The following is a 24411-nucleotide window of genomic DNA, read 5'->3' as shown; positions in this document are numbered from 1 at the left end:
TTGATGACAGTATCCACCCCAGAACACTCCAAGGTACCTGTACTCTCAATACTTCTGCTCCCTTGCTTCACTGAGATTCATAATTCCAAATTTGATAACTGTGCCCAACAGCTGCAATAGTCCTAAGTTCTGAACTTCCCTCCCAAATCTGTCTGTGTCTCTCTGTCTGCAACAGCCCTGCCTCGACCTTAAGGCAGTCCTTAAAATCAGCCTTTTTGAACAAGGATTGGGTCAATGATCGTAATGTTGCCGTGAAGTACTTCTATTAAAGGTGCTTCATAACCACATGTAGCACTTGTTCAAAAATAAGACCGAGAGAGAAATCCAGTATTGAGAGTGGTTCTGAAATCTGAGATGAGCCTCTCCTTGATCTACATTGTTTCACTTCCCAATCCAATCCAGCAGGAAACGTTTCCAATATTGGATTGGCCATATGTGGAACTAACTCCCAAGTCTGAAGATGTGCAATTGATTGGTTTAATTTTGTTGAGAGAGAAGTTAAAACGTAATTGCTGCAATGATATTTTCCTGTCTGTGAACTCAATAAATATAACAGGTCAGCCTGGAGTGGAAAGTAATCTGAGTACCAGGGTGGGTTGGAAAGTGAGGCTGCACTGGCTGGAACTATACAGCAGCTGATGTATTTTGTTTATGCTCCTGAGGGAATGGTTTGAGACAGAATCACTGAGCAGCTTCCACATGTTACACAGCACCATCACTATCTGTAACACTGCCCAGCTTTTAATCTCATAAAGCATTGGGACTCCCTCAGCTCTACACAGACACAAAAACGATTAACAGCTCTGCTCCACAGCACATGCTCGAAGCACTGATTTCCACATTGGTGGAGGATATAGTGCAGGAGATGGCCTTAGAAGTTAGGCTCACTGGCAGCAGCCCCATAATGATAGTCACCATGTGATGAATATCCACACTGTTGTCAGAAAGACTGTAACGAGGCACTTACTCATTTTATGACCGACCCTGAGACATATGAGTAGAAATAGGCCATTCATCCCTTTGAATCTGCTCCACCATTTAAAGTGATCATGGTTGATCTGATAATCAATGCTGCTTTCCTTTTGTAACCATCTATTCCCTTCCTGATGAAAAATCTGTCTCTTTCAACCTTGAATGTACTTAATGATCCAGCACCGACAGCCCTCTGTAGTAAACAATTCCACAGTTTCACTCCCATCTGAGAGAAGGAATTCCTCCTCATCTCTGTCTTAAGTTTGTGACCCTTTATTCTAAGAGGATACAGTCTGATCCTAGACCCTCCCACAAGTGGAAGCAGCCTCTCCAAATCAACTCTGTCAACTCTCTAAAGAATCCTCCCTGTTTCTTTAATGCTGCCCCTCATTCTTCTCAACTCCAGTGAGTAAAGGCCCGACCTACCCAATCTCTCCTCATTAGACAGTCCCTCCATCCCCAGGATCAACCGAGTGAACCTTCCCGGGACTCTCTCCAATCCCAGTCTACATTCCCTTAGACACAGGGCCCAAAACAGTTCACAGTATTCCAGCTGTGCTCTGACTAGTGCCTTGTATCGTATCAGCCTCACTGTTTTTAAACTCCATTAACTTTGAAATAAGGGCCAACATTTCATTTGTCTCCCCATTACCTGCTAAACCTGGATGCGAGCTATTTGTGATTCATGCACATGGACTCTCAAATCCCTCTGTAGTGTAACTTTCTGCAGATTTTCTCCGTTTAACTAATAGGTCTTCTATTCCTCCTGTCAAAGTGAACTCCAGTTTGGTTCTGATTATCAGTGCTACGTCAGGTAGGGTGGTCCTGGTTGGACATGGGACAATCACTAATTGTTAATAAGCTGTTTGATATTAGCTGGCTAAACACTAGCTGTACCTTTATAGGTTTGGCAGTGTGTCACTGGGATATGCATTCTCCCGAAACACTCCACCTGTGTTTTCGGTTTAAACGGGAGATTCCTGAAAGGTACTGCCCGCTTTCCATCTCTGTCACATATCCATTCCCCCAAAAGAGAGACTGAGTAAGCAGGTGACTGTGTGACGGGGGAGGTTTGAAACAAAATGACTGACATCAGCTTTTACTTGGTAAGTAACACTGTCTCGCGTGTCAGTCAGAAAGTGAGGTTTCACACTCCAGCCTAGAGAAACAAGGCCAGGCTGACTGCCACTGACAGAATGCTGCATTGCCCGAGGTGCTGTCTTTGGAATGAGACATTAACCCAAGGCCCAGCCTGCTCTCAACGTTTCTGTGAGGAAGAGACCAGGAGTTTCGGGCTAATGTCTTTCCTCTGTGCAACTTGAAGTAATTTATCTCGTCATTGTAGTTTATAGGAGCTTGCTGTGCATTGCTCCCCTGCACCCTCCTCCCCCTCCCCCAAGCAAGTGACTGCAGTGGTGGTAAGGCACTTTGGGATGTCCTGAGAATGTGAAGGGTACTATATGAATGCAAGTTCTTTTGTTCTTTACATCTGATGTGAAGAGAGAGGCCAGTAGTACAAGCTGTGTTCAGACAAGATGGGAATGGACAACTGAAACCTGTTTGAGAAAGCAGCAACAGGAAACTGGTGACTGCACCCTTTGCATTGACATCTGCTCTGTCCTCACCTGATTGAGTGAATTGTCTACATTTACCTCAGGCAGTTGTCTGTTTTGCTGATGGTTTATTTCCCTCTGTCTTAATTCTAGTGACTGAGATGTTGGTGAATGTACTGAACATCTGCTCTGACGATGAACTGATGACTGAAGGAGACGATGGCTTTGATGGTAAGAAACTGCATCTGCATTGGGTTGTTGGGTCTCACTTCTGTGGTCAGAGTGAACTCTGTGTCACTGCCAAAGGCCAGTCTTGGTCAGTGCCTGACAGTTTATTCGCTTTTTGCATCATTGTTTTCTGGCTATTTTCATTCATTCTTCATTCTAGATGACCTTGTAATCTCAACACCATATTTAAAACATCATTTCTAACATTCCTGTATGCTGTGGAGCAGAATGGAAGAATTCAGCTACCTAAATGTTGGAATTCTCAAAATTAATAATATTTTCATGCAGTGACATGATGACTTGATTCAGGGGTTTTTAAAGTAATTGTAAATGTCACATCTACTTCCTGTTGGTAGATGCCCACTTCCTGGAAGTGTCACATGATTGGCTCCTCTCTTGGTTCCAAAATGTCACTCTTGTAACCGGGAGGGAAACAGAATTTTGCGGAGGGAAAAAGGTGATGGCAGGTAACAGTGTCTCCCAGGTAGCGCACTGCACATCTTCGGCTCCCGCCCTGTACCCCCTCTTTGAAACATAGGTCTTGTTTGACCACTTTTCCTGTGGTCTTGCCATTTTCAAGTCTTTATCCTATCCCCTTTTTGAAAGTTACCATTGAATTTGCTTCAGGTTGTGGGTCATCAGGATTTGCCATATTTAAACCAAATGTCGTGGTTGTTTCCACCTTTTGGGTTTTTTGCAAATGTATTTCAATCTGCTCCCCTCTCCCCCCACCCCGGGTGAAAAAGAAATGGGGAAAAAAATTTCTGAACACTTTTAATAAAGAATGATTTGATCAAAGGTTTCACAATTTCTGGGGCAGTCACTTGGGTGATTAGAGAGAAATTACTGCTTGTTGCTTTGGGACCTTAGCACCAGGTTTGTCGTTGTCATAAAAAATGGAGTTAAGCTGGAGATCAGTTCTTGTCAAAAATGCCAATTGATGCTGAACTAATTGTTAATTTTAAATCTGAGATCAATAGATCTTTGTTAACCAAGGATAGGAAAGGATGTGTGGCAAAGGTATTGGCTCTCAGATCAGCCATGTTCGTATTGAATGGTGGAATAGGCTCAAGGGGCTGAATGGTCTCTTCCTGTTCCCATGGTTATTAGCCTACCTATCTTGGAGAACAATTTCTCCTTATCCATTCTTAAAATTCTTTGCCATTTTCAATAACTCTCATTAGCCTACCCTCTTTCCGCCCCCCTCCACCCCACAACTGTAACTTTTCTATATCCTTGTTCCTCCACATATCTGAAGCAACCCTGAAATATTCTCATAAATTTCTGCACCATCTCTAAACCTTTGATGTCCTGCTATTGTAAATAAAAGCCATTCCTAATCACTGAAAATTAAACCTGTTATGTTGTTTCATGCAGTAACGACTGTATTTAGAGCAACAGTATCCCAGTATAGTTTAGTGACTTAAGCCAACTTTTATTGATTTAATTTAATGTGCTATTTGGTTAAATGCTGCCTTAATCCAAGCACCTATTTTCATCAACTATTTTGTTTGTTTTTTCCTTTTATTTTCCTTTATCTAATTTGTTTCTCTTCTATCTCCACAGAATTTGATTTTAAAACTTTTCCATTGGTTCTGTCAGATATTTGTACCTGTGTTTTGTTCCCATTCTTCAAAACTTTCTACTGATCTTTCTATCTCTTTATTTTCTGGATTTTCTTGTGAGAAGAACACCTCATTTATGGCCAGAGAAAAGGTACAAACGAGATGACGAAGGGAAAAGCTGGTAGAGACTCGCTTGTCATTTCTTTGCCTGCAATATTTGACATTTCTAGGGCAGCATTGAGAGAGCTTTGAAAACAGATTTGTTAGTGCTCAGGGGCATGGAGATTTGAGATTCACAGATTAGGTTTCTATTGAATGAGTTTCTGGCATTTTCATATCTAATCTTTAATAGTTTAATTTGCAAGGAGTGTGAGAAAAGCTCATACCAGAAACATTGAACTGTGTGTGTTCGGTCTTGGTCTAATCTGATTTGCTGCTTCTGTGCAGTGTGAAGTAATCAGAGGTGGTGCTAATCACTTCCATTCAGGTTGAGGTTGTAATCAGAAAAATATCCCAAAACTAAACGTCATGCTTTAGGTTGGCTGGGCTAAAGCTGAATAGTTCAAGACTAATTGGGTTGGGAAATCCTGGAGCTTTCCTTCCGAATTATTCCAATTGAAGTAACTCCAGTCATTGTGTCCAAGCCCAATTCTGCCTGTTCCCAACAGTCAGATACAGGAAAAAGGATTTTATTTTTGACTATTTTAAACATTCATTCTCAGAATGTTGACAGTGCCAGCATCCATTGGCCATCCCGCTGCCTAATTGACTTGCTTGGTCCTTTCAGAGGGTGTGTGTGGCTGAGTCAAACTCATTACTGTTAGCCTGGAGCATGGGTAGGCCAAGCCAGATAAATATGACAGATTTCCTTCACTGAAGGACATTAGTGAACTAGATGGGTACTGAGAATAATAAGCAGTGACCATTAATGACAGTTACAATACATTAATGCCATGAGCTTTATAATTCCAGATTTTTATTGAGTTTAACTGTGACCACCTGCCAAGGTAGGATTTGAACCCTTGTCCCCAGCATATTAGCTTGAGGTTTTGGACTATTGGTCTGTCACACCATTGCACTCATCCTCTCTCTCAGTGAGAGGCACCCAGACAGTTTGTGGTGGACCCCAAAAAGATTCCCTATCTCCACCAGGAATCACAGGCTTTTCAAACAATATTTTCCACCTGGCCGTTGGTGCTCTCTCGGAACAAAACTCTCCAGGGAAACTGGTGAACTAGTCAAACATTCTGCACTAGTTTCTAAAGTATGTTCATAAATTTGATTATCCTGGAACAATGATCACAACAAGAACCAGATCTCTGTAGTCTGTCCCCCTCAGCCATGAAATTCCTGCACACTCTGCGCTCCCATTGCTTGATCTGGTTCCTGCTTCTAAAAAACTTCACAGCAGTGAGTACCCAACAAGATCTAAACAGTCAAAGGCTTTTGTTGTAAGGCCAGTGCGCTGGATTGAACTAAAGAGGAAATTTAATGATAATTGCTGAAAGTTTTCTTTTTGTTGGTTAAATAGTACATTTGGAAAATACCGAGTCTGGGAGATTTATCTTCAGCGATTCAATTTCAGGGCAGAACCATTCGAAAGCCTGGGACTGTGATGGCCCTAATTGTAGTCCTGGTCTGACTTGTTAGATTGGTAATAATTGTACAATCAAGGTGATGATGGGGCAAATAATTGTGACACAGGGAGGGCTTTTTGATACCTGATCCAGTCGGTATGATCTCTGTTTAATTTTCCTATCTAGAAGAGTCTGTCTAAGATACTCTCTGCCAGAGTTCCACTGAGGTTATAACCGAATTTAGAATGGGAATTTTATGTTGGTCGGGGAAGGATGAGTTTGAATGTTTTAATTCTGTTAAGGTTCTGTCAGGAGAGGCACACGCACTTTGTCAAGTGTATCCATCACAAACTCAAAACCTTTTCCAGCACTATCAGCTGATCCAATGATTAACTTCCCTGAACAACAAGTTGTACCACACTGACACCTCCTATCACAAGTTCCTAATGTGCTTATTAATGCTTTAATCAGTCTCTGCCCTCAAAATAAACTGAGTAAACGAGACATGTAAAAGCACTGAAGGAATCGTCTGAAATGTTGCATTAGTGCAAGAACCCGACCTCCAGATTGGAAAATGAAAGAAGCAGCTCTTTTATTTCTGTGTGCTTCCACTTTAATTTTACTGGCGTATCCATTTCATCATCTTACAATGAAGGTTTGCTCAATTTTACCAACCTGTGTCTGGGGGCTGGTATGGTCTTGGACCCCCACCGCCGCCACCCCCTCCCCCCCATTCCGTTCCTGTCAGACCCACATGAAGCCACGGCTCTCACTGACCCTTCGGCTCAAAGAGTCACTTTGTAAACCTCAGCAACGTGCCACAAAACCCTCCCCCTTATACTCCATCCTCCCCCCAACACTCCCAGCCTCGTCCCTCCCCTCTCTTTTTCTCTTCCATCTCACTATTTCCTCCCCCTCTCTCTCTCCTCTCTTTCCATTCCCTCTCTCCTCCTCTGTCTCCTTCTCAGTGTCTGTCTCTCTCTCTCTCTTTCTCACTGCACAAAGAAATGCTTTGTCCACAGAACAATTATGAACAACAATGTCTACCAGGGAAGATGTTTAACAATTCTCAGCTCACACATCAGCATTTTTCAGTTTTTCATTTCTGGTTAAAACTGTGGTCACAATGTTTAGCATTTCATGTGCAGAGACATTCAATTTGGACTTGCTGTTTTTTAATCTCAAAGCTTGAGCCTGGTTTAGCCTGCACAGCTAATATCTGCTGAAGATTGATATGCCTCACTCAGTGAATATTCAGGCTTCAATCTGCCAGAGTTTGTGAGAGTGTGAGTGAAAGGGAGTGACCATCTGTGTGAGAGTGGGCGAGCGTGCACGGTGTGGCTGTGAGTGAGGGAGCATGCACAGTGTGGCTGTGAGTGAGGGAGCGTGCACGGTGTGGCTGTGAATGAGGGAGCGTGCACGTTGTGACTGTGAGTGAGGGAGCGTGCACGGTGAGGGTGTGAGCGAGCGTGCGCGGTGAGGCTGTGGGCGAGCATGCCGGTGAGGCTGTGAGTAAGGGAGCGTGCACGGTGCGGCTGTGAGTGAGGAGCGTGCACGGTGCGGCTGTGAGGGAGCGTGCACGGTGCGGCTGTGAGTGAAGGAGCGTGCACGGTGTGGCTGTGAGTGAGGGAGCGTGCACGGTGCGGCTGTGAGTGAGGAGCGTGCACAGTGCGGCTGTGAGTGAGGAGCGTGCACGGTGCGGCTGAGAGTGAGGAGCGTGCACGGTGCAGCTGAGAGTGAGGGAGCGTGCACGGTGCGGCTGTGAGTGAGGGAGCGTGCACGGTGCGGCTGTGAGTGAGGGAGCGTGCACGGTGAGGCTGAGAGTGAGGGAGCATGCACGGTGAGGCTGAGAGTGAGGGAGCGTGCACGGTGCGGCTGTGAGTGAGGGAGCGTGCACGGTGCGGCTGTGAGTGAAGGAGCGTGCACAGTGAGGCTGTGAGTGAAGGAGCGTGCACGGTGCGGCTGAGTGAGGGAGCCTGCACGGTGAGGCTGTGAGTGAGGGAGCGTGCATGGTGAGGCAGTGGGCGTGTGTGCGAGCGTGCACGGTGAGGCGGTGAGTCTGTGGGCGAGTGTGCACGGTGAGGCGGTGAGCGAGTGGGCGAGTGTGCACGGTGAGGCGGTGAGCGAGTGGGCGAGTGTGCACGGTGAGGCGGTGAGTCTGTGGGCGAGTGTGCACGGTGAGTGCACGGTGAGTGGGCGAGCGTGCACGGTGAGCGAGTGGGCGAGCGTGCACGGTGAGGCGGTGAGCGAGTGGGCGAGCGTGCACGGTGAGGCAGTGAGCGAGTGGGCGAGCGTGCACGGTGAGGCGGTGAGCGAGTGGGCGAGCGTGCACGTGAGGTCGTGAGCGAGTGGGCGAGCGTGCACGGTGAGGCAGTCAGCGTGTGAGCGAGCGTGCACGGTGAGGCTGTCAGCATGTGGGCGAGCGTGCACAGTGAGGGTGTGAGCGAGCGTGCGCAGTGAGGCTGTGAGTGAGTGTGAGCGAGTGTGCGCGGTGAGGCTGTCAGCATGTGGGCGAGTGTGCACAGTGAGGGTGTGAGCGAGCGTGCGCAGTGAGGCTGTGAGCGAGTGTGCGCGGTGAGGGTGCAGATGGTAAGGTGGTTGTGGTGTTTTGCCAGGTGCGTCAGCTGCTGCTCGTAAAGAAGTGATTCGGAACAAGATCCGGGCAATTGGCAAGATGGCTAAGATGTTTTCTGTTCTGCGGTAAGTCTTGTTCCATCTCCTCTCTGCTCTTTCCTGCTGACTGGTTTTATTTTGGACGTTACTTCTGTTGCCGGGTGGAATTTGAAGGCAGGAATTTAATAGAATAGAAACAGAAAATGCTGCAATTTCTCAGTGGGTCAGGCAGTACCTGAGGAGAGAGAAAACTGCATCAACATCACCGTCTGATGGAAGGTGTTCTGCTGTTGTAGTGATTGGTTTAACGATTCTTGTCTCTTCTCCCTGAATATTTGAAAAGATACAGTTTTGCCAAGTTAAGGGGAAAGACCAAGGGTTGGTTTTCACATGTCCCCCCTCCTGTCAGGATCGGCAAGACGGTGGAATCAGGGTATGGGATTCATGTAAATTAGGGCAGCACCCCACAGCTCACCCCCACAATATGAAGGATGGGTAAGGGCCAAATCCCAAATGAGCAGGATTGGTGTCCAGAGTCTGAAGAGCATTCAGCTGCACCATCACAGCCAGAGGTCTTGGGGTTTATCACCTCCTCAGTTACTTGTGCCAACTCACCCACAAACAGCGGGTAATCCATCGACTCTGCCACAAGGTACTGGCTGAATAGACTGCAACGTGCAAGAGATTTTAAACTCATTAACAGGGTATGAGTATCGCTGGCTGGACCAACATTTACTGCCTGTCCCCTAGTTGCCCCTTGAAGGTGGGAATGGTGTACCACCTTGTGCACTACTGAAGGCCATGTGCTGTAGGTAGACCTACAATACTGTTGGAGAGGCAGTTCCAGGATTTGGACAGTGACTCTGAGGGAATGGTAATATATTTCCAAGTCAGGATGATGAGTGGATTGGAGGGGAACCTGTAGTGATGTTCCCATGTACCTGCTTCCCTTGTCCTTCTAGATGCTCTTGGTATAATAAAACAAAGAACTAGCTGAAGAGACCTGGGTTCAAGTCCCACCTCCTCCAGCAGTGTGTCATTAATATCTCTCTGAACAGATTGGTTTTAACAAATAGGAGGCATTTTTAATCACCCTATCCCAGGATTTAATGACACCTCTGGAGCAAGTGATTCACAAAGCCAGGTCTACCAGCTCAGAGGTAATGACACTACCATTGTGCTACTGGAACTCTCAATACAAACAATGAAATTCCGAAGAATAGTTTACAACTGAAACATGCCACCTTGCCAGAAACATCAATTCTCCTGCTCTTCGGATGCTGCCTGACCTGCTGTGCTTTTCCAGCACCACTCTCTCGAACTTGCTTCAGAAGCCTGGTCATCTCATCCTGTCAGTGAATCTGCTGGGCAGAGGGACAATCTGACTAGATACAGTCTCCCTGTCTGTCTGACTGCCATCATAATGCAGACCACATTTACAAGTTAATGGTGTCACTTCTGTTAATGCTGCTTGGTATTCCAACAGCTTACTGGAGCTCGAGAATAAAAGATGCTTTTGCTGGAGGGTGTCAGATTTTTCCGGAGCCTGGTAGGGTTGATGGGGGCAGATTGTTTCACCGTGTGAGTGCGCCCAGGATCACCGGTCATCATCTCAGAATAAGGAGGCACCCATTTAAGACAGAGATAAGGAGGGGGTTCCTCCTTTCAGAGTGTTGCAAATCTGCAGAATTCTTTACCACAGAGGGCTGTCGAGGTTGGGTTGTTAAATATCTGTGTCTCTCTCTGTCTTGAATATAGTGAATCAGGAAGGGAATTGAGGGTTGTGGGGTAGCAGGCAGCTGAGTGGAGTTGAGATTTATCAGATTTGCCATGGTCTTATTGAGAGATGAGGCAGACTGGACTGGACTGGAACTTTCTGGTCTGTTTGTAGGCTTTGCCCTCGCATGCCTTAAACTGATAAGGGAGTGCAGTCAGTTAACCAGCTTAGCCAGGCGTCTGTCAAACACTGTGGTTCTTGTGGGCAGTGAGAGATGATGTTTGTTTTGTTTTCCAGAGAGGAGAGTGAGAGTGTTCTAACACTGAAAGGCCTAACTCCTACAGGAATGCTTCCCAGTGGTGTACTGGCTGGAGGCAAGCAAACTCTCCAAAGTGGTAAGAGTGGATTTTGTTATTCCATCTTAATTGTTCCGAACTGATCACAACAAGTGCACCCTTTACTTTGGTCAATGATTTCGCTGCCAGTACTTTTGAATTTGGTATATTCTGTTACTGGTAATGATGGAAACTGGAACAGTGTAAAATCAGTTCTTCCAGAAATTAAACTGTGTGTTAAAGTATCTTTGCAACACTGTGTGACAAACACATGTGAAGCAGAAAATAGTCAGTGCATCTCACTGTCAAAAGAAGTACTGTCCTTAACTTTGTGTGAAGGGTTTATTACATACAAGTGGACTGCTGGTCTAAGCTTACACAGCCGGTACCACTGGTGCTATTAGCCTGTATCATAGTCAAGATGTTACAACGAAACCACCATCCAAACCCCACTCCTGACTCCTGCTAGCTTCCAGGTGACAGCACAGTCTAACCCACTGCATCCAAATGCTCCAGATCTAGCTTTTCCCACCTCTGGATCTCTTTTGATCCAATCAGACTCTGAGCAACTTCATATTTCACTCTTGTTCACTATTCCCAGAGGAGAGGCTTTTTTTAAAAAGAAAGTTTATTCAAACATAATTCTGCAAAAGAAAAATATGTGGCCCATAGGTGAGAGTATCGAGAGTGATCTCATTTAATTCATTGCCAGAATAACTCATTTTTATTTGACATATTTCTGTAATTGAACAACCAATAAGAATTTGATCAAATAATGTGATGGAAGAAATAATTAGATTTGGTGCAAAGTTTGATTCGTAACCTGACTTTTTCAATTTACTAATGAAAATTAAATTAGATTTATTCTCTAAGTATTAGCTGCCCTATTAATAAGAAAGAGCAGATGTTAATTTTCGGAATTATGCTGTGGAAGTAATTCAGTATTTAAGTAGCTGTATCAAATGACACAAAAATTGTACAAAAATCCCAGAATCAAAACTTCAGGATATCAATTAGCAGGTTTTGAGAAGGTTTGTAACTCAGGTTGAGGTTCTGGATGTAGGTTTGCTCGCTGAGCTGGAAGGTTTGTTTTCAGACGTTTCGTCACCAAACTAGGTAACATCATCAGTGAGCCTCCGGATAAAGCACTGGTGGTATGGCCTGCTTTTCATTTGTGTTGAGGTTTCCTTGGCTTGGTGATGTAATTTCCTGTGGTAATGTCATCTTCTGTTCTTTTTCTCAGGGGGTGGTAAATGGGATCCAAGTCAATGTGTTTGTTGATAGAGTTCCGGTTGGAATGCCATGCTTCTAGGAATTCTCGTGCATGTCTCTGTTTGGCTTGTCCTAGGATAGATGTGTTGTCCCAGTCGAAGTGGTGTCCTTCCTTATCTGTATGTGAGGATACCAGTGAGAGAGGGCCATGTTTTTTTGTGGCAAGTTGCTGTTCGTGTATCCTGGTGGCTAGTTTTCTGTCTGTTTGTCCAATGTAGTGTTTGTTACAGTTTCTTGCAAGGTATTTTGTAAATGACTTTAGTTTTCCTTGTCTGTATAGGGTCCTTCAAATTCATTAGCTGCTGTTTAGTGTGTTGGTGGGTTTGTGGGCTATCATAATGCTAAGGTGTCCGAGTAGTCTGGCAGTCATTTCTGAGATGTCTTTGATGTAGGGAAGAGTGGCGAGGGTTTCTGGACGTGTTTTGTCTGCTTGTTTGGGTTTGTTGCTGAGAAATCTACGGACTGTGTTCATTGGGTACCCATTCGTTTTGAATACATTGTATAGGTGATTTTCCTCTGCTCTACGTAATCCCTCTGTGCTGCAGTGTGTGGTGGCTTATTGAAATAATGTTCTAATGCAGCTTCGTTTGTGGGTGTTGGGGTGATTGCTTCTGTAGTTCAGTATTCGGTCCCTATGTGTTGTTTTCCTGTAGACGCTGGTTTGAAGTTACCCCACACACTGCAGCACAGAGGAACTACGCAGAGCAGAGGAAAATCCCTATACAATGTATTCAAAAAGAATGGGCACCCAATGAACACAGTCCGTAGATTTCTCCACAACAAACCCAAACAAGCAAACAAAACACGTCCAGAAACCCTCGCCACTCTTCCCTACATCAAAGACATCTCAGAAATGACTGCCAGACTACTCAGACACCTTGGCATTATGGTAGCCCACAAACCCACCAACACACTAAAACAGCAGCTAATGAACTTGAAAGACCCCATACAGACAACAAGTAAAACTAATGTCATTTACAAAATACTGTACAAGTTCTGTGATAAACACTACATTGGACAAACAGGCAGAAAACTAGCCACCAGGATACATGAACTAGCCACAAAACAACATGACCCTCTCTCTCTAAAATCCTTACTTACAGAGGAGGTAGGACACCACTTCGACTGGGACAACACATCCATCCTCGGACAAGCCAAACAGAGACATGCATGAGAATTCCTAGAAGCATGGTATTCCAACCGGAACTCTATCAACAAACACCTTGACTTGGATCCCATTTACCAACCCCCTGAGCAAAAGAACAGAAAATGACATCACTAACCCAAGGAAACCTAAACACATAAATAAAAAGCAGGCCAGTGCTTCACTGGAGGCTCACTGATGATTTACCTAGTACGGTGATGAAACGTCTGAAAACAAACCTTTCAGCTCAGTGAGCAAACTTACATTCAGGGTGACAGTCCTCAATCTGGAGATAAATCCCTGTCTTTATCAATCCAAAAGAGACCTAAGGGGCAACTTTTTCACACAGAGGGTAGTACGTATGGAATGAGCTGTCGGATGAAGTGGTGGAGGCTGGTACAATTGCAACATATAAGAGGCATTTGGATGGGTATATGAATAGGCAGGAGGGATATGGGCCGGGTGCTGGCAGGTGGGACTAGATTGGGTTGGGATATCTGGTCGGCATGGACGGGTTGGACCGAAGGATCTGTTTCCATGCTGTATATCTCTATGACTCTAATCTCTCGACTGCCCTATCAGATTGATCCCATGTTGGTTTATTTGGGTGCTGCACTTTTAATATCAGGATCCCCCTAACATTCTGAATCCATTAAATACTATAATGGGATTCCTTTTGAAGTAGTCCATACTCTAGGTATGTTTAATGAACCTGTTCAGAGATGTTACCACACATCTCTAGAGCAGATTGCACTTAAACTCATGTCTCCTGGCTCAGAGGCCAGGAATACTACTACTGCCTTAGACCATGCAGTAACTTTTCCCTAATCCCTGCATTTGTGTTAGGAGTTCCGTAATAAGCCAGGGTGTTGCTCTCCTTGTTAAATTTGATCTTTCAAAAAAAAGACAAACTGCTGAAATATTTGACTCTAAAGTCTTTATTTGGGTGCAGGTCAAACTTACAGAAGTGTGAGGGAAATAAAGTTGAGATTTGTAGCTATTTGGAAATATAACTTTAATTGAATGCTGAGATTCCTTCTGTCAATGTGAGCCAGGTTTTGGACAATGGCACCTCGAATATTGCTGCTGATATACAGTTATATGTTTGTAGTGAAAGCCAGTAACAAAAACTGAGGCAATGCGAACAGAATGAGTTTAGTGAGCTGTGTAGTTCCATGAAATCTAAGACAAGTGTTTGGCTTAGCAAGTAGATTAACCCATTATTGCCCTTGTAGAAGTTAATCATATATTTATAATTATGAAATATATTTAATAACCTTCCATGTTGGTTTTTGAAATTGCTCCTGAATATTTTCTCCAAGTGTTGTATCGAAGCTGGGGATTTACTAATTACCTGGTATCCCTCCCTCATTACCGTGTGATGTATGTAATTGAAGGTATCAGTTTCAGGTGATAAAGGTTGGTGAGACTTGGGCACAAATGAAACTCATCACCACCCAGCAACATGTCTTTTGGTATTTAAAATTTCTTCAGATTGTTGACTTATATTGTTGATCTGAGTAACTGAAGTAAATTGTCTCCTGGTATATTTATGTATGTGTGAACTGGGTATTGTGTGTGGAATGGGGATGTCTGTTCAATGCTCCCCATGAACTTCCTCTCTGCTTCACCCTTCTCAATATTCTATTTGCTTTCTGATGTACTCTTTCTCTCTCCCTTCTGTTCAGATGAATCAGGTACCTGTTTCATTCACTTCACCCATGTACCTGTGTGTGTCTGTGTTCTGTGTGTTGGTGCTAACTCTCACATGCTAACAACATTCCCCAGTGCAAACTGACACATGGGATCAGCAATAACATGAACAGAACAAACATTTACCAGGTGGAGCTGGACAGCAGCAGTTCCAAGGAGAGCAGTTCTCCCTCAGTTGAGGAATAATTGTTTTCCTTCCAGCTCTTGTGTTAGCTGCAGAGTCCACGTTATCACCAGCTATGGATTCATTCCTTAGTTCTTCAATGAATAACTTCATTTCTTATTGCTTTACTTAAATTAAAGCAGAAGAGCTTGCCCTTAACAGCAAACAAGAGGAATGTTTAGCTTTATCTGGACAATATACCTGCACTTTAAAGGTATCTGATATTAAGTATCCACCTGAAGGAACATTTGATGGTGCAATGATGCACACACTAGCTGTGTCACTGGAATATCTGCAGTACCTGATGGAATGTGTGTGTGTGCGTACTGTAACAGACACATTGGCATTTTCTGGTCTCCTGTGTTATTGTAAAACCACAGTGTCACAGGAAATTCATGGAAGCCTCATAAAGTAAGGGACAACGGTCAACCAAGCCAAGTGAGTCACCGTAACCTGTCAAAAAGATCCTGTGATCATGAAAGGTCCCCCTGTTCACTTTTAACATCAATAGCCTGGGTCCAAATGTTTGGGAGATTGTAGTTGTTAGCCTGAAGGCACCAAATGAGATTTGTTCATCTCACACTGACACATTACCATTGAGATTGGATCATCTCTCACTGACACATTACCATTGAGATTGAGAAACCAGTAAGTGATCAATAGGAGATCAAGGAGCTCAACTGAACTCATCGTTAAACTGCTGAAGTAATCATCATCATTCCTTAACCTGTGTTGAAGTGAAATTGTAAAGACTCCTCTCTACACACCTGAAACCATGTTATAACCACCTGACCAAGGTATCACTCACCTTTTATAGATTTATGGAATGCTGGTTGGGCCCAGCATTCATTACCGGTCCCTAGTTGCCCCTTGAAAAAGTGGGGGTGAGCTGTCTCCTTGAACCACTGCCATCCACGTGCTGTAGGTAGACCCACAATGCCGTTAGGAAGGGAATTCCAGGATTCTGACCCAGCGACAGGGAAGAGATGGTGATATGTTTCCAAGTCAGGATGGTGAGTGGCTCAGAGGGAAATTTTCAGGGGCTGGTGTTCCCAGCTCTCTGCTGTCCATATCCTTCTGAATGATCATGAATCCCAGTTATTAGTCACAGGGACATTGCAGGCTTGACGGAGCTCGGTTTGCTGTTGACACATGTGCTGAGAATGATAATGTTGGCTGGGCCGACATTCCAAAAGAATCCATAAGATTCCTCTCTGATCACTGTCAGAAACTGGCACTTATCATGTTTAACTGTACCTGAATTACTCAGAATCTCACAACCTTCCTGTGAGGTCCAATCCAGTCTGCTGCTGTTGTGATTGGCTTATAACTGAAATGGCTGACCATTTAAGGGATATTAAAGACCATCCACTTAGCAATGAGCTCAAGGCCGGACACCGCTGTGATACAGTGCCCCTTCTGTCAAGGACGTCATACAACCAGTTTTTTTAATATCAGGTTGAAAGTTTTCTTAATGATTTTCCTCTTAGTACAACCTACATGTTGCCAATTATTCAGGGTCTAATTTGAACCATGTTTATCTTGGTTACCACCCATGGGGTCTAATTTTCCCAGTAGGGCAGCAATAGGGAATATTTTCCATCCACTCACTTGTAGCTCTGCTAAATAATATCTTTGCCAGAAATACTTATTGGTAAATGTTTAACATGCCTTGTGACTCTGTTGAATACTAAATGACCGTGCACTTATTCATTACGAAAACTAAGTTGATGGCATCCAGATCAAAATAGGCAAAATAACTCTTCCATTTATGCAGTGCTTCACTGAAGTGTTCTTAAATGTAATGAGGCATGAAGAGATCACATGAAGAAATGTCAGCTCATAGACTAAAAGCTTTGTCAAAGAGCTGGGTTTCAAGGAGGAGGTGGGAGAGTATTTGTTAGTAAATTAAAGAGAAACACGACTCTAGCTCAGGGCTCAGATAACTGAAGGCATAGCCCTCAGTCATGGAGTGATTAAAGTGGGAACGATTCAGAGAATTTCCTCACTAATGGTACTGTGAGAACTCCCTTAGGTCAGAAGAAATAGGAACAGGAGTAGGCCATTCAATAGGATCATGGCTGATGTGACATTCCTCACACCCACTTTCCTGTCCTTTCCGTGGAAACCGATCAAGAATCTAGCTCAGCCTTAAGTATACCCAAGGACTCTGCCCCACAGTCCTCTATGGCAAAGACTTCCAGAGACACTCAACATCTGACAGAAGAAATTCCTCCTCATCTCTGTCTTAAATTGGTGCCCCTTTATTCTGAGACCGTACCCTTTGGTCCCAGACTTTTCCATGAGGGGAAACATCCTCTCAGCATTGACCCTGTCAAGCCCATTAAGAACTCTGTATCTTTCAAGGATGTCACTTCTTATTGCTCTTAAACTGAACTCCAGTGCTGCCTTCAAACTTGATGACTGATAGATAGTAAATGCTGGGCCCAGCCAATCAGATTGCAGAGTTTGGGAGGAGATGAGACTGTGGAGAGATTTGAAAGGATGGAAATTTCCAAAGAGAAGGGGTGTAAGAGTACTTGCAGATGAGATGCTGCCTCGGTAAAGGACAGACTGAGTTGATCTCATGTCCTTCCCAATGAGGGGGGTATTACAGTGAGGAATGTGTGTTTCCCTTCACCGCTGGAAGATTCCACATTCATACTTGTTTTTAAAGAAACACTTTGTGTTCAGTGGATGACTCTGCCAAAGTCAATAACGTTTCCTTTTCAGAATCCCAGCATTGTAACAGTGTAGAAAGAGGCCATTCAGCCCATAGTGCCTGCACCTGTTCTATTTCCTAACACCAGTCTCCTGCCTTTTCTCTGTATCCCTGCACAGCAACTCTATCCAAATAACCATCCAATACCCTCTTGAATATCACACTGGAACTTGCCTCCACCATGTTTCCAGGTGGTGAATTCCAGATCCTAACCCCACACTGAATGAAAAAAGTTTTCCTCACATCAAGCTTGCTTCATTTGCATAGCATTTTAATGAACATTGTCAGATTTTGCTGAACAGCACTGTTATTTTGACCCAGTCAGCACATTCACCCACTCCAGGAGTCAGTTTGAGGAGATATTGGCTGGTTAACACCACCCCCCAGGTCTCTTAGTCTGTTCAAGATTTTTCACTCAGCAGCTTTTTTGCAAGATAGACGCTGAATTCAGCGTGGTCCAAACATCCTTCACACAACAGCTTTTTGTCACTCTCCTCCACAGTGTCTGAAATTCCCTGAGCACGACAGACCTCTCTCTACCTCTGGCCTGCCTGCATTTTGATCTGCTCTCACTACTACATTCCATTTGGGGTAAGTGCACAATAATGTGGCAGAAAGATCTGCTCTCTCCTGATTAGTCTCCAGTTGCTGCTCCTCTCGCAAACTGGAATCCAAGCTGATACAAGAAACAGAGGAGCAGGCCATTCAGCCCCTCAAAGTTGCTCCACATTCTCTAAGATCATGGTCTCAACACCATTTTCTTGTCTGCAACCCCTTCCCCTACTCACCTCATAAACACAAACCAGCTCTTGGCATCGAGTTGTCTTGATTGCCATTTTCAAAGATTATGCCAATGCTGTTCCGATGGGGCAGGGAGATAAGCAGAATAGCCTCGTTCTGTGCTGTAGAATTCTGTGATTCAGCCGCTTGGGACTGTGATTGAGCTTGTATCAGTATCCCCAGCATGGGGCTACAGGATGCTGGGATGAATTACTAACTAGTCAGCTCCTTAAACTGTGCACACCCTGACTTGACCAGGTTTAACCAAGTTGGAAGCTGCTCCAATAAACTAGCCCTTTTTCATTTCACATTCAAAGTGTGAACAGAAAATCATCTTAGAATTTTTTTTGCACCTATTGTGTTGATGGCTCTATATTAAATGCATTTTTAAAAATCAGATTGTTAATTATTAAAATTGCTATTTCAGGATTAACTTTGTCGTTGACCATTAACCTGGGTATTAGTTAATAAATTCATAGGAGAGAATGTATCTTGAGACTAGGTTCCTGGCAGCTTTCCATGAGGTAAAACAAACAACTGCAGATGCTGAAGATCTGCAACTAAATCCAAAATTGCTGGAGAGACTCAGCAGGTCTGGCAGCATCTCAGAGAGAGAGAAACAGAGTTAATGTTTCAAGTGCACTGACCCTTCTTGAAAACCGAATCCAAAACGTTAACTGTTTCTCACAATGTTTTGGATTCTGTTTTCAAGAAGGGTCAGTGCACTTGAAACATTAACTCTGTTTCTCTCCCTCAGACCTGCTGAGTGTCTTACTCAGCCCTTTCCCAGGGCAGTTTAGGGTTAACCCAATTGCTGTGGGTCTGGAGTCACATGTTGGCCAGACCATGAAAGGATGGCAGAGTTCCTTCCCTAAGAGGATATTAGTAAACCAGATGGGATTGTGCAACAATTGGTAGTTACATGGTCACAGAATCTGAGACGAGCTTTCCATTTCAGACTTAATCATTGAATTTAAATTCAATCACCTGTAGTGGGGAGATTTGAACCCATGATCCCAGAACATTAGCACAGCATTCCCATTACTGTCTCCCTTCATCACGCTCCCATGATGCAAGAACAGTTTCTAATCAGACTGGTCGGAGATATTATCGCACACCTCTGGAGCAGATAGATCTTGAACCTGGCTGTCCTGGCTCAGAGGTAAGGGCATTACCATTGTGCCACTTCCCAGTTTTGTGAACCTAAACCATGTTCCTGCTGATGTACATTTGCAGCTGCTTCAAGCAGACTTTGTTCTGAATGAGCTGCTCTTGGGGAGCTCTCTGAACAAGTGTCGCAGCTTTTGGGAGCTTTACATGCCTGCCCTAGTGATGGGAGAATGTTGGTGCGCGTGATTTGGATCTAATGGGCCTTTAATAAGTTTGCCTTGGGGGAATCTGCACTTATCTTCCATCAGATACTGCAAACCAATGAATTGTGACTCAGTACACATACCCACAGACACCAATAACACACTGTTTTTTCTGCTCAGGGATCACTGTCATTTTTTCCCTTTTACCTCCCCCATGCAAACTGACTGTGTGTTGTCCTTTGTGAACGTGTTGTTCATAGTTTCTCATCTCCACATAAGAGTACTAAAGCTTGTATTAGACTTGCTGCAGTTGCTGTTTTTTTGCTACTCATTATTGTTAAGAGTATCAATTCTCAGCTCAACTTTCTCATCCAATTTGCAAACACTTTTCTTTTCTTCAGCGACTGTTGAGGCTATTGAAGCTGATGAAGGTAATATTTTGGACAGCCCCCTTTCTGTTGTACAACTGATGGGGGCTGTACTGGGTTTATACATAAATATGTGTGTGTATATTAGCGTGTACATCGTGTGGGGGTTGGGCTAACAGCAGTTGTCTAACACTCCTTAACACTATGTCATCTATTAACCATGTTGAGGTGTGGCTTCGCTTTTTGGTAGATTTATCCTTTTATGCAGTTGTGACCTTTGTTCTTGTGAAATCCCACCTGCATCTTCTGGCTGAACTGTCATAATTCTCAAAGCTGCTCCAGAAGATCTATTAACAACAACTTTGATGCTTCAAAATTGGCTTGTGTTACTTGAGCAAGAGCAAAGCTGACTGCTGATTAAATAGTGGTTACCAAACTGCTATTTAGACGTGATTTTAAAACCTCCTTTTTAACAAACTCTGATCCACAGTCGGCATCGGTGGTGGAAATACATTTTTGCTATTTTTTTTGTGTGACTCTGTGGCTTTGCTGTGTGTTTTGTTTACTAGTATCTGTGTAAACTCCAGTGTTATCCTTCTGTCAACCCAGGAGCTGCAGCATTAAGTTGGATTACTGTGTGATATCTGAATCACCAGCTTTCTAAGGGTGATTCCTAAATAATTGCTAACCTTTGAATGATATTCAGTGGAACTTGCTTGCAGTGTACTTTAATTACAGTAAACTGTCAATGTTCATGGTTAATTACAAATCCTTTCAGACCCTGTTGAAATGAAAACCATACAAGTCTGAAAATATAAATATTAATTTCCCCTTTATTTAGTTTATACAATTGAGGAATATGCTAAACACACAATGATGATAGAATACATCCAATTATGAAGTGTTTCATCTTACTGTTTGACATTTTTGAGAAGTGCTCAGTCCAGTCCAGAATCTGGAATTCAATTAAAAGCCTTGACTACAGTTGGAGATGTTTATTTGATTTAAATTGCCCATTCCATTCAGCTGCTGGTTTGGGGACAAAGAGTTGCTGTTGTAGGAAATACCATTTCCTTATTAAAAGGATTCCACTGTACTAATCAAAACCACATTAACCATTTGTTTGCTGCATGGTTTCTGGAATTGACAAATGGAATGGTTAGCAATCATTGTGGCTGTGTTAAACCTTCCGGATAGACTGCAGGTCATATCCTGCATGAAGTCAGTGCCTCTTTAAAGACATGTTCATGTCAGATCGAGTAACGTTTCCTCTGAACCTTCTGAATCCTGAGTCCCCTTTATTGATGTCTTGGCTCATTTTGTCCCTAGTTTCTAAGAACAAAAACAGTAAGAAGGTTGTGCAATTTGACTTTGCTCTACCAGACATGATAAGCTGAATGGCCTCCTGTGCTGTAGCATTCCCCAGTTTGCCAATAAAACATGAGCCAGGGGCTCTCGATACCTAACACAGTGACATTGCCCCATCGGACCATCTCTTGCTCTGTGTACTGTGTGATGTACAAACCCTATCCTGTCTCCCATCACAGCTACTTTCCAAGTGTGGTTATAATGTTCGGATCTGTAGTGTAGAGGTAGGCTATTCAGCAAATCACCCCTGTGACACCTCTTCACTAAAATAATCCCATAATTCCTGACTCTATGCTCTGCAAACCTTTACTTTTCAAAGTATATCATTACCATGTTTGGAATTGTACATTTTTGCAAAAGCTGGAATTTTCCCGGTGGGCTTCATTTATTGGCAATCTCGTAAAATGCGCCCAGTCTAGTAAAGTGGTCAAATCACTTTCTGCTGCAATTCAAAGAAACCGTCCACTCAAACAGGATGTATTCAGAGTATTTCTTCAAATCTCTGCCTTGTTACAAATGTACATGGCATTGTAAGCTATCTTTGTGTAACAGATTACTCTTGAAGTTAAACTCCACAAAATGGAACATAGCTTTTCATTTATACTAAGCTTTTAGTTTTTGGCTCGTCAGTTCCACTGTGTTTAAACTTCATGATCCAGTGGGAAGTCGGTTCACTGTCAAATTAGTTACCATTTCCCAAACGTGCTGACCCACCAAATGGAAACAAAACTGTGCTAAAGCTGGTTTGAAGTGGAACAAGGTGATCAGAATTGTAATTGATTGCTTTCCACTTAGAATTCTAATGCCAATGAGTGTTGTTGAACCAACTTTATTAACTTAAGATTTATTAAACCCATTACTGCCTGTAACCACCTCCTGCTTTGTTGAGTGTGGTTTCTTGCAAATATGTTAATCAGAATTTTTTTTGAATCTTGAATACATATGCCACAATGTGCTAACCATGTAACTGTGCTGAATTTATATATCCACTGTAGTGAAGAAAAGGTTGTTATTTCACGTTTTCTCCCCATGTCTCTCTCTCTCTCTCTCTCTCTCTGTCCCCACATGCCTCCCTGTTCCCTTTACTCTGCCCTACCTATGGCCTCCCTCTCTCTGTTCAGCTATCCGAGGTTTCTCTCCCCAGCATAAGATCAGCAGCTTTGCTGAGGCGAAGGGTCTGGACCGTATTAACGAGAGGATGCCCCCTCGTCGTGATGGGATTCAGAGTGACAGCACCCTTAACTCCATCAACAAGGTGGTCTGCTCAGAGGCCAATGGCACCGAGAGCGGCAACATTCAATGATTGTTTTGCAGTTTCCCGTTCCAAGGCATGATTGTATGGTTGCCAGCCAAGCGGCTTGACATTCTTGCCTCTGATTACTGCTGCATGCTCTGGGAGCTAAGTGTTGGATGACAGACTACAGTAACAGAGTGATAGGAATTGTTTTGTGGTTGTTGACAGTTCAGTTACCTCAGATGGAAAATGTCTTTGCTTCTTGACAAGCAAACAGTTAAATGCTGGTAAAATATTACACATTAGATGAATCAAAATGTTTTCCTTTTGCATCAAGGAAGACTTGCAGATCTGTTTTGAAAAGGCCTTTACTATACTGGATGTGGGATCTCTGTCCAATAGCTCTTTAATCTTCTTGTGTCCGTTTACAATTGCTGAACTCAACTTTGACATATTAAAAAAAATTGAAAATATGAGGGTGTACAAACTAAATAATAGCTGATTTGAGATGTGGACTATTTATTAACTTTTTGGTTCCTCTTTTACGAGAGTTTTAAACTAATTAGGCAGTCTTAAACAAAATTTGTAAATTTGCAAAATCATGAAAAATGCCAAAAATTAAATTTGGTTTTTGTACAAATTGTGCTTACCTCAGGTTGATTTAGTGTGTTTGGATGCTGCCAGTTTATGTATTTACCTATTACTCACTTGGCAATGGATAGCCTTTTCCCAAAAAAAAACTGGAAATTTATTTATAACTTTTACCATTCATTTTGCTTATTATATTTCATTTGCATTAAGTTGGTTGTGGCTTGCTGGAATTGTATATTAATGAGTGACGCATTTATATTTTAAATTTTATTTTAACTATATGAAGAACAGGACATACCTTATAAAATGCAGTGAATAGCATCTGTAGTCTGTAAAACTGTCCTCTGCATGATTTTTCCCCCAGTTTCTGGCTGTACTGTCCCTATATGGGACTGTAATGTGCTTAGTGATCTGACATATACTGGAAATGTAAACTTGCATACTTTATATTCACTGTATGAAATTGCTTAATGCCTTTTGAATTTTTGTAATTTAAAAAAAAAGAAACTTCTTGAAATTATTCAGAGGGGGCGTGGAAAACTGAACATTTTTCAGTACACACAAGTGCACATGTAAAAGATGAGCATGTTTATCAAACATTGTGAAAATTAAACAATCGATATGTGGGTACATGTAAAACTCTAGATGCATGACACTGTTTTAGTCACAATGGTGAAGTCTGACTTTTTTTGGTGCCACAATAAATCATTTAGTGTATTTACACATTTCGCTGTATATCAGTTACGGGTTTGACGATATGGTTAAAAACTGGTCCATAATGGATGATCCAATGGTTTTTTTTTAAACAACAGTAAATGTGCCCAAGTAATTCACTACAACCTTGAATGCCTTGCCTTTGTAATTTGACCTCTGAAACGTCAGCAGTTTAAGCATGCACTTGTAACAACAAGGAAGTATTTTATATTACTATTTCAATAAAACATGCATGAACTTAACTGGTGTGTACATATCTTCAGTAGTTTTGCTGTGCAGTCATGGATCTTTCGCTTCCAATCTATCAGAATTGGTGATGTATATGCTCGTAACACTTTCTCCCAGAAAGGTGGAGATGGTTGCATGCCTGGTCACCGCACTGTCAAACACAGCATTGACTGAGTTTGCACACAGTTTCCAATTGTCCTCCCTTTCTCCTTGTCGCTGTCAGGAGACACTGCTGCAATTC

At 43.1% G+C, this 24411-nt stretch overlaps 1 protein-coding gene across 6 annotated transcripts in view; it reads left to right on the top strand.

The window, feature by feature from the left end:
* The window catches only part of LOC122539543 (serine/threonine-protein phosphatase 2B catalytic subunit alpha isoform), a 306563-nt gene extending 282379 nt beyond the window's left edge, over nucleotides 1-24184 (top strand). The window contains exons 10-16 of one of the 6 annotated variants that reach the window (XM_043674506.1): nucleotides 2679-2756; nucleotides 4443-4469; nucleotides 8511-8595; nucleotides 10523-10620; nucleotides 14665-14673; nucleotides 20069-20098; nucleotides 22525-24184. In XM_043674506.1, the coding sequence (XP_043530441.1) occupies nucleotides 2679-2756; nucleotides 4443-4469; nucleotides 8511-8595; nucleotides 10523-10620; nucleotides 14665-14673; nucleotides 20069-20098; nucleotides 22525-22706 (509 nt within the window). In that variant the 3' untranslated portion in view covers nucleotides 22707-24184. The remainder of the gene's footprint in view (nucleotides 1-2678; nucleotides 2757-4442; nucleotides 4470-8510; nucleotides 8596-10522; nucleotides 10621-14664; nucleotides 14674-20068; nucleotides 20099-22524) is intronic. The other 5 variants (XM_043674509.1, XM_043674507.1, XM_043674511.1 and 2 more) reach the window with 5 other exon arrangements.
* The last annotated feature ends 227 nt before the right edge of the window (nucleotides 24185-24411 follow it).

The sequence above is a fragment of the Chiloscyllium plagiosum genome, chromosome 32 (genome assembly GCF_004010195.1).
Source record: "Chiloscyllium plagiosum isolate BGI_BamShark_2017 chromosome 32, ASM401019v2, whole genome shotgun sequence".
Taxonomy (NCBI): Eukaryota; Metazoa; Chordata; class Chondrichthyes; order Orectolobiformes; family Hemiscylliidae; genus Chiloscyllium; species Chiloscyllium plagiosum.
The sequence above is the reverse complement of the archived record's forward strand: the minus strand, read 5'-3'. Positions and strand labels throughout refer to the sequence as shown.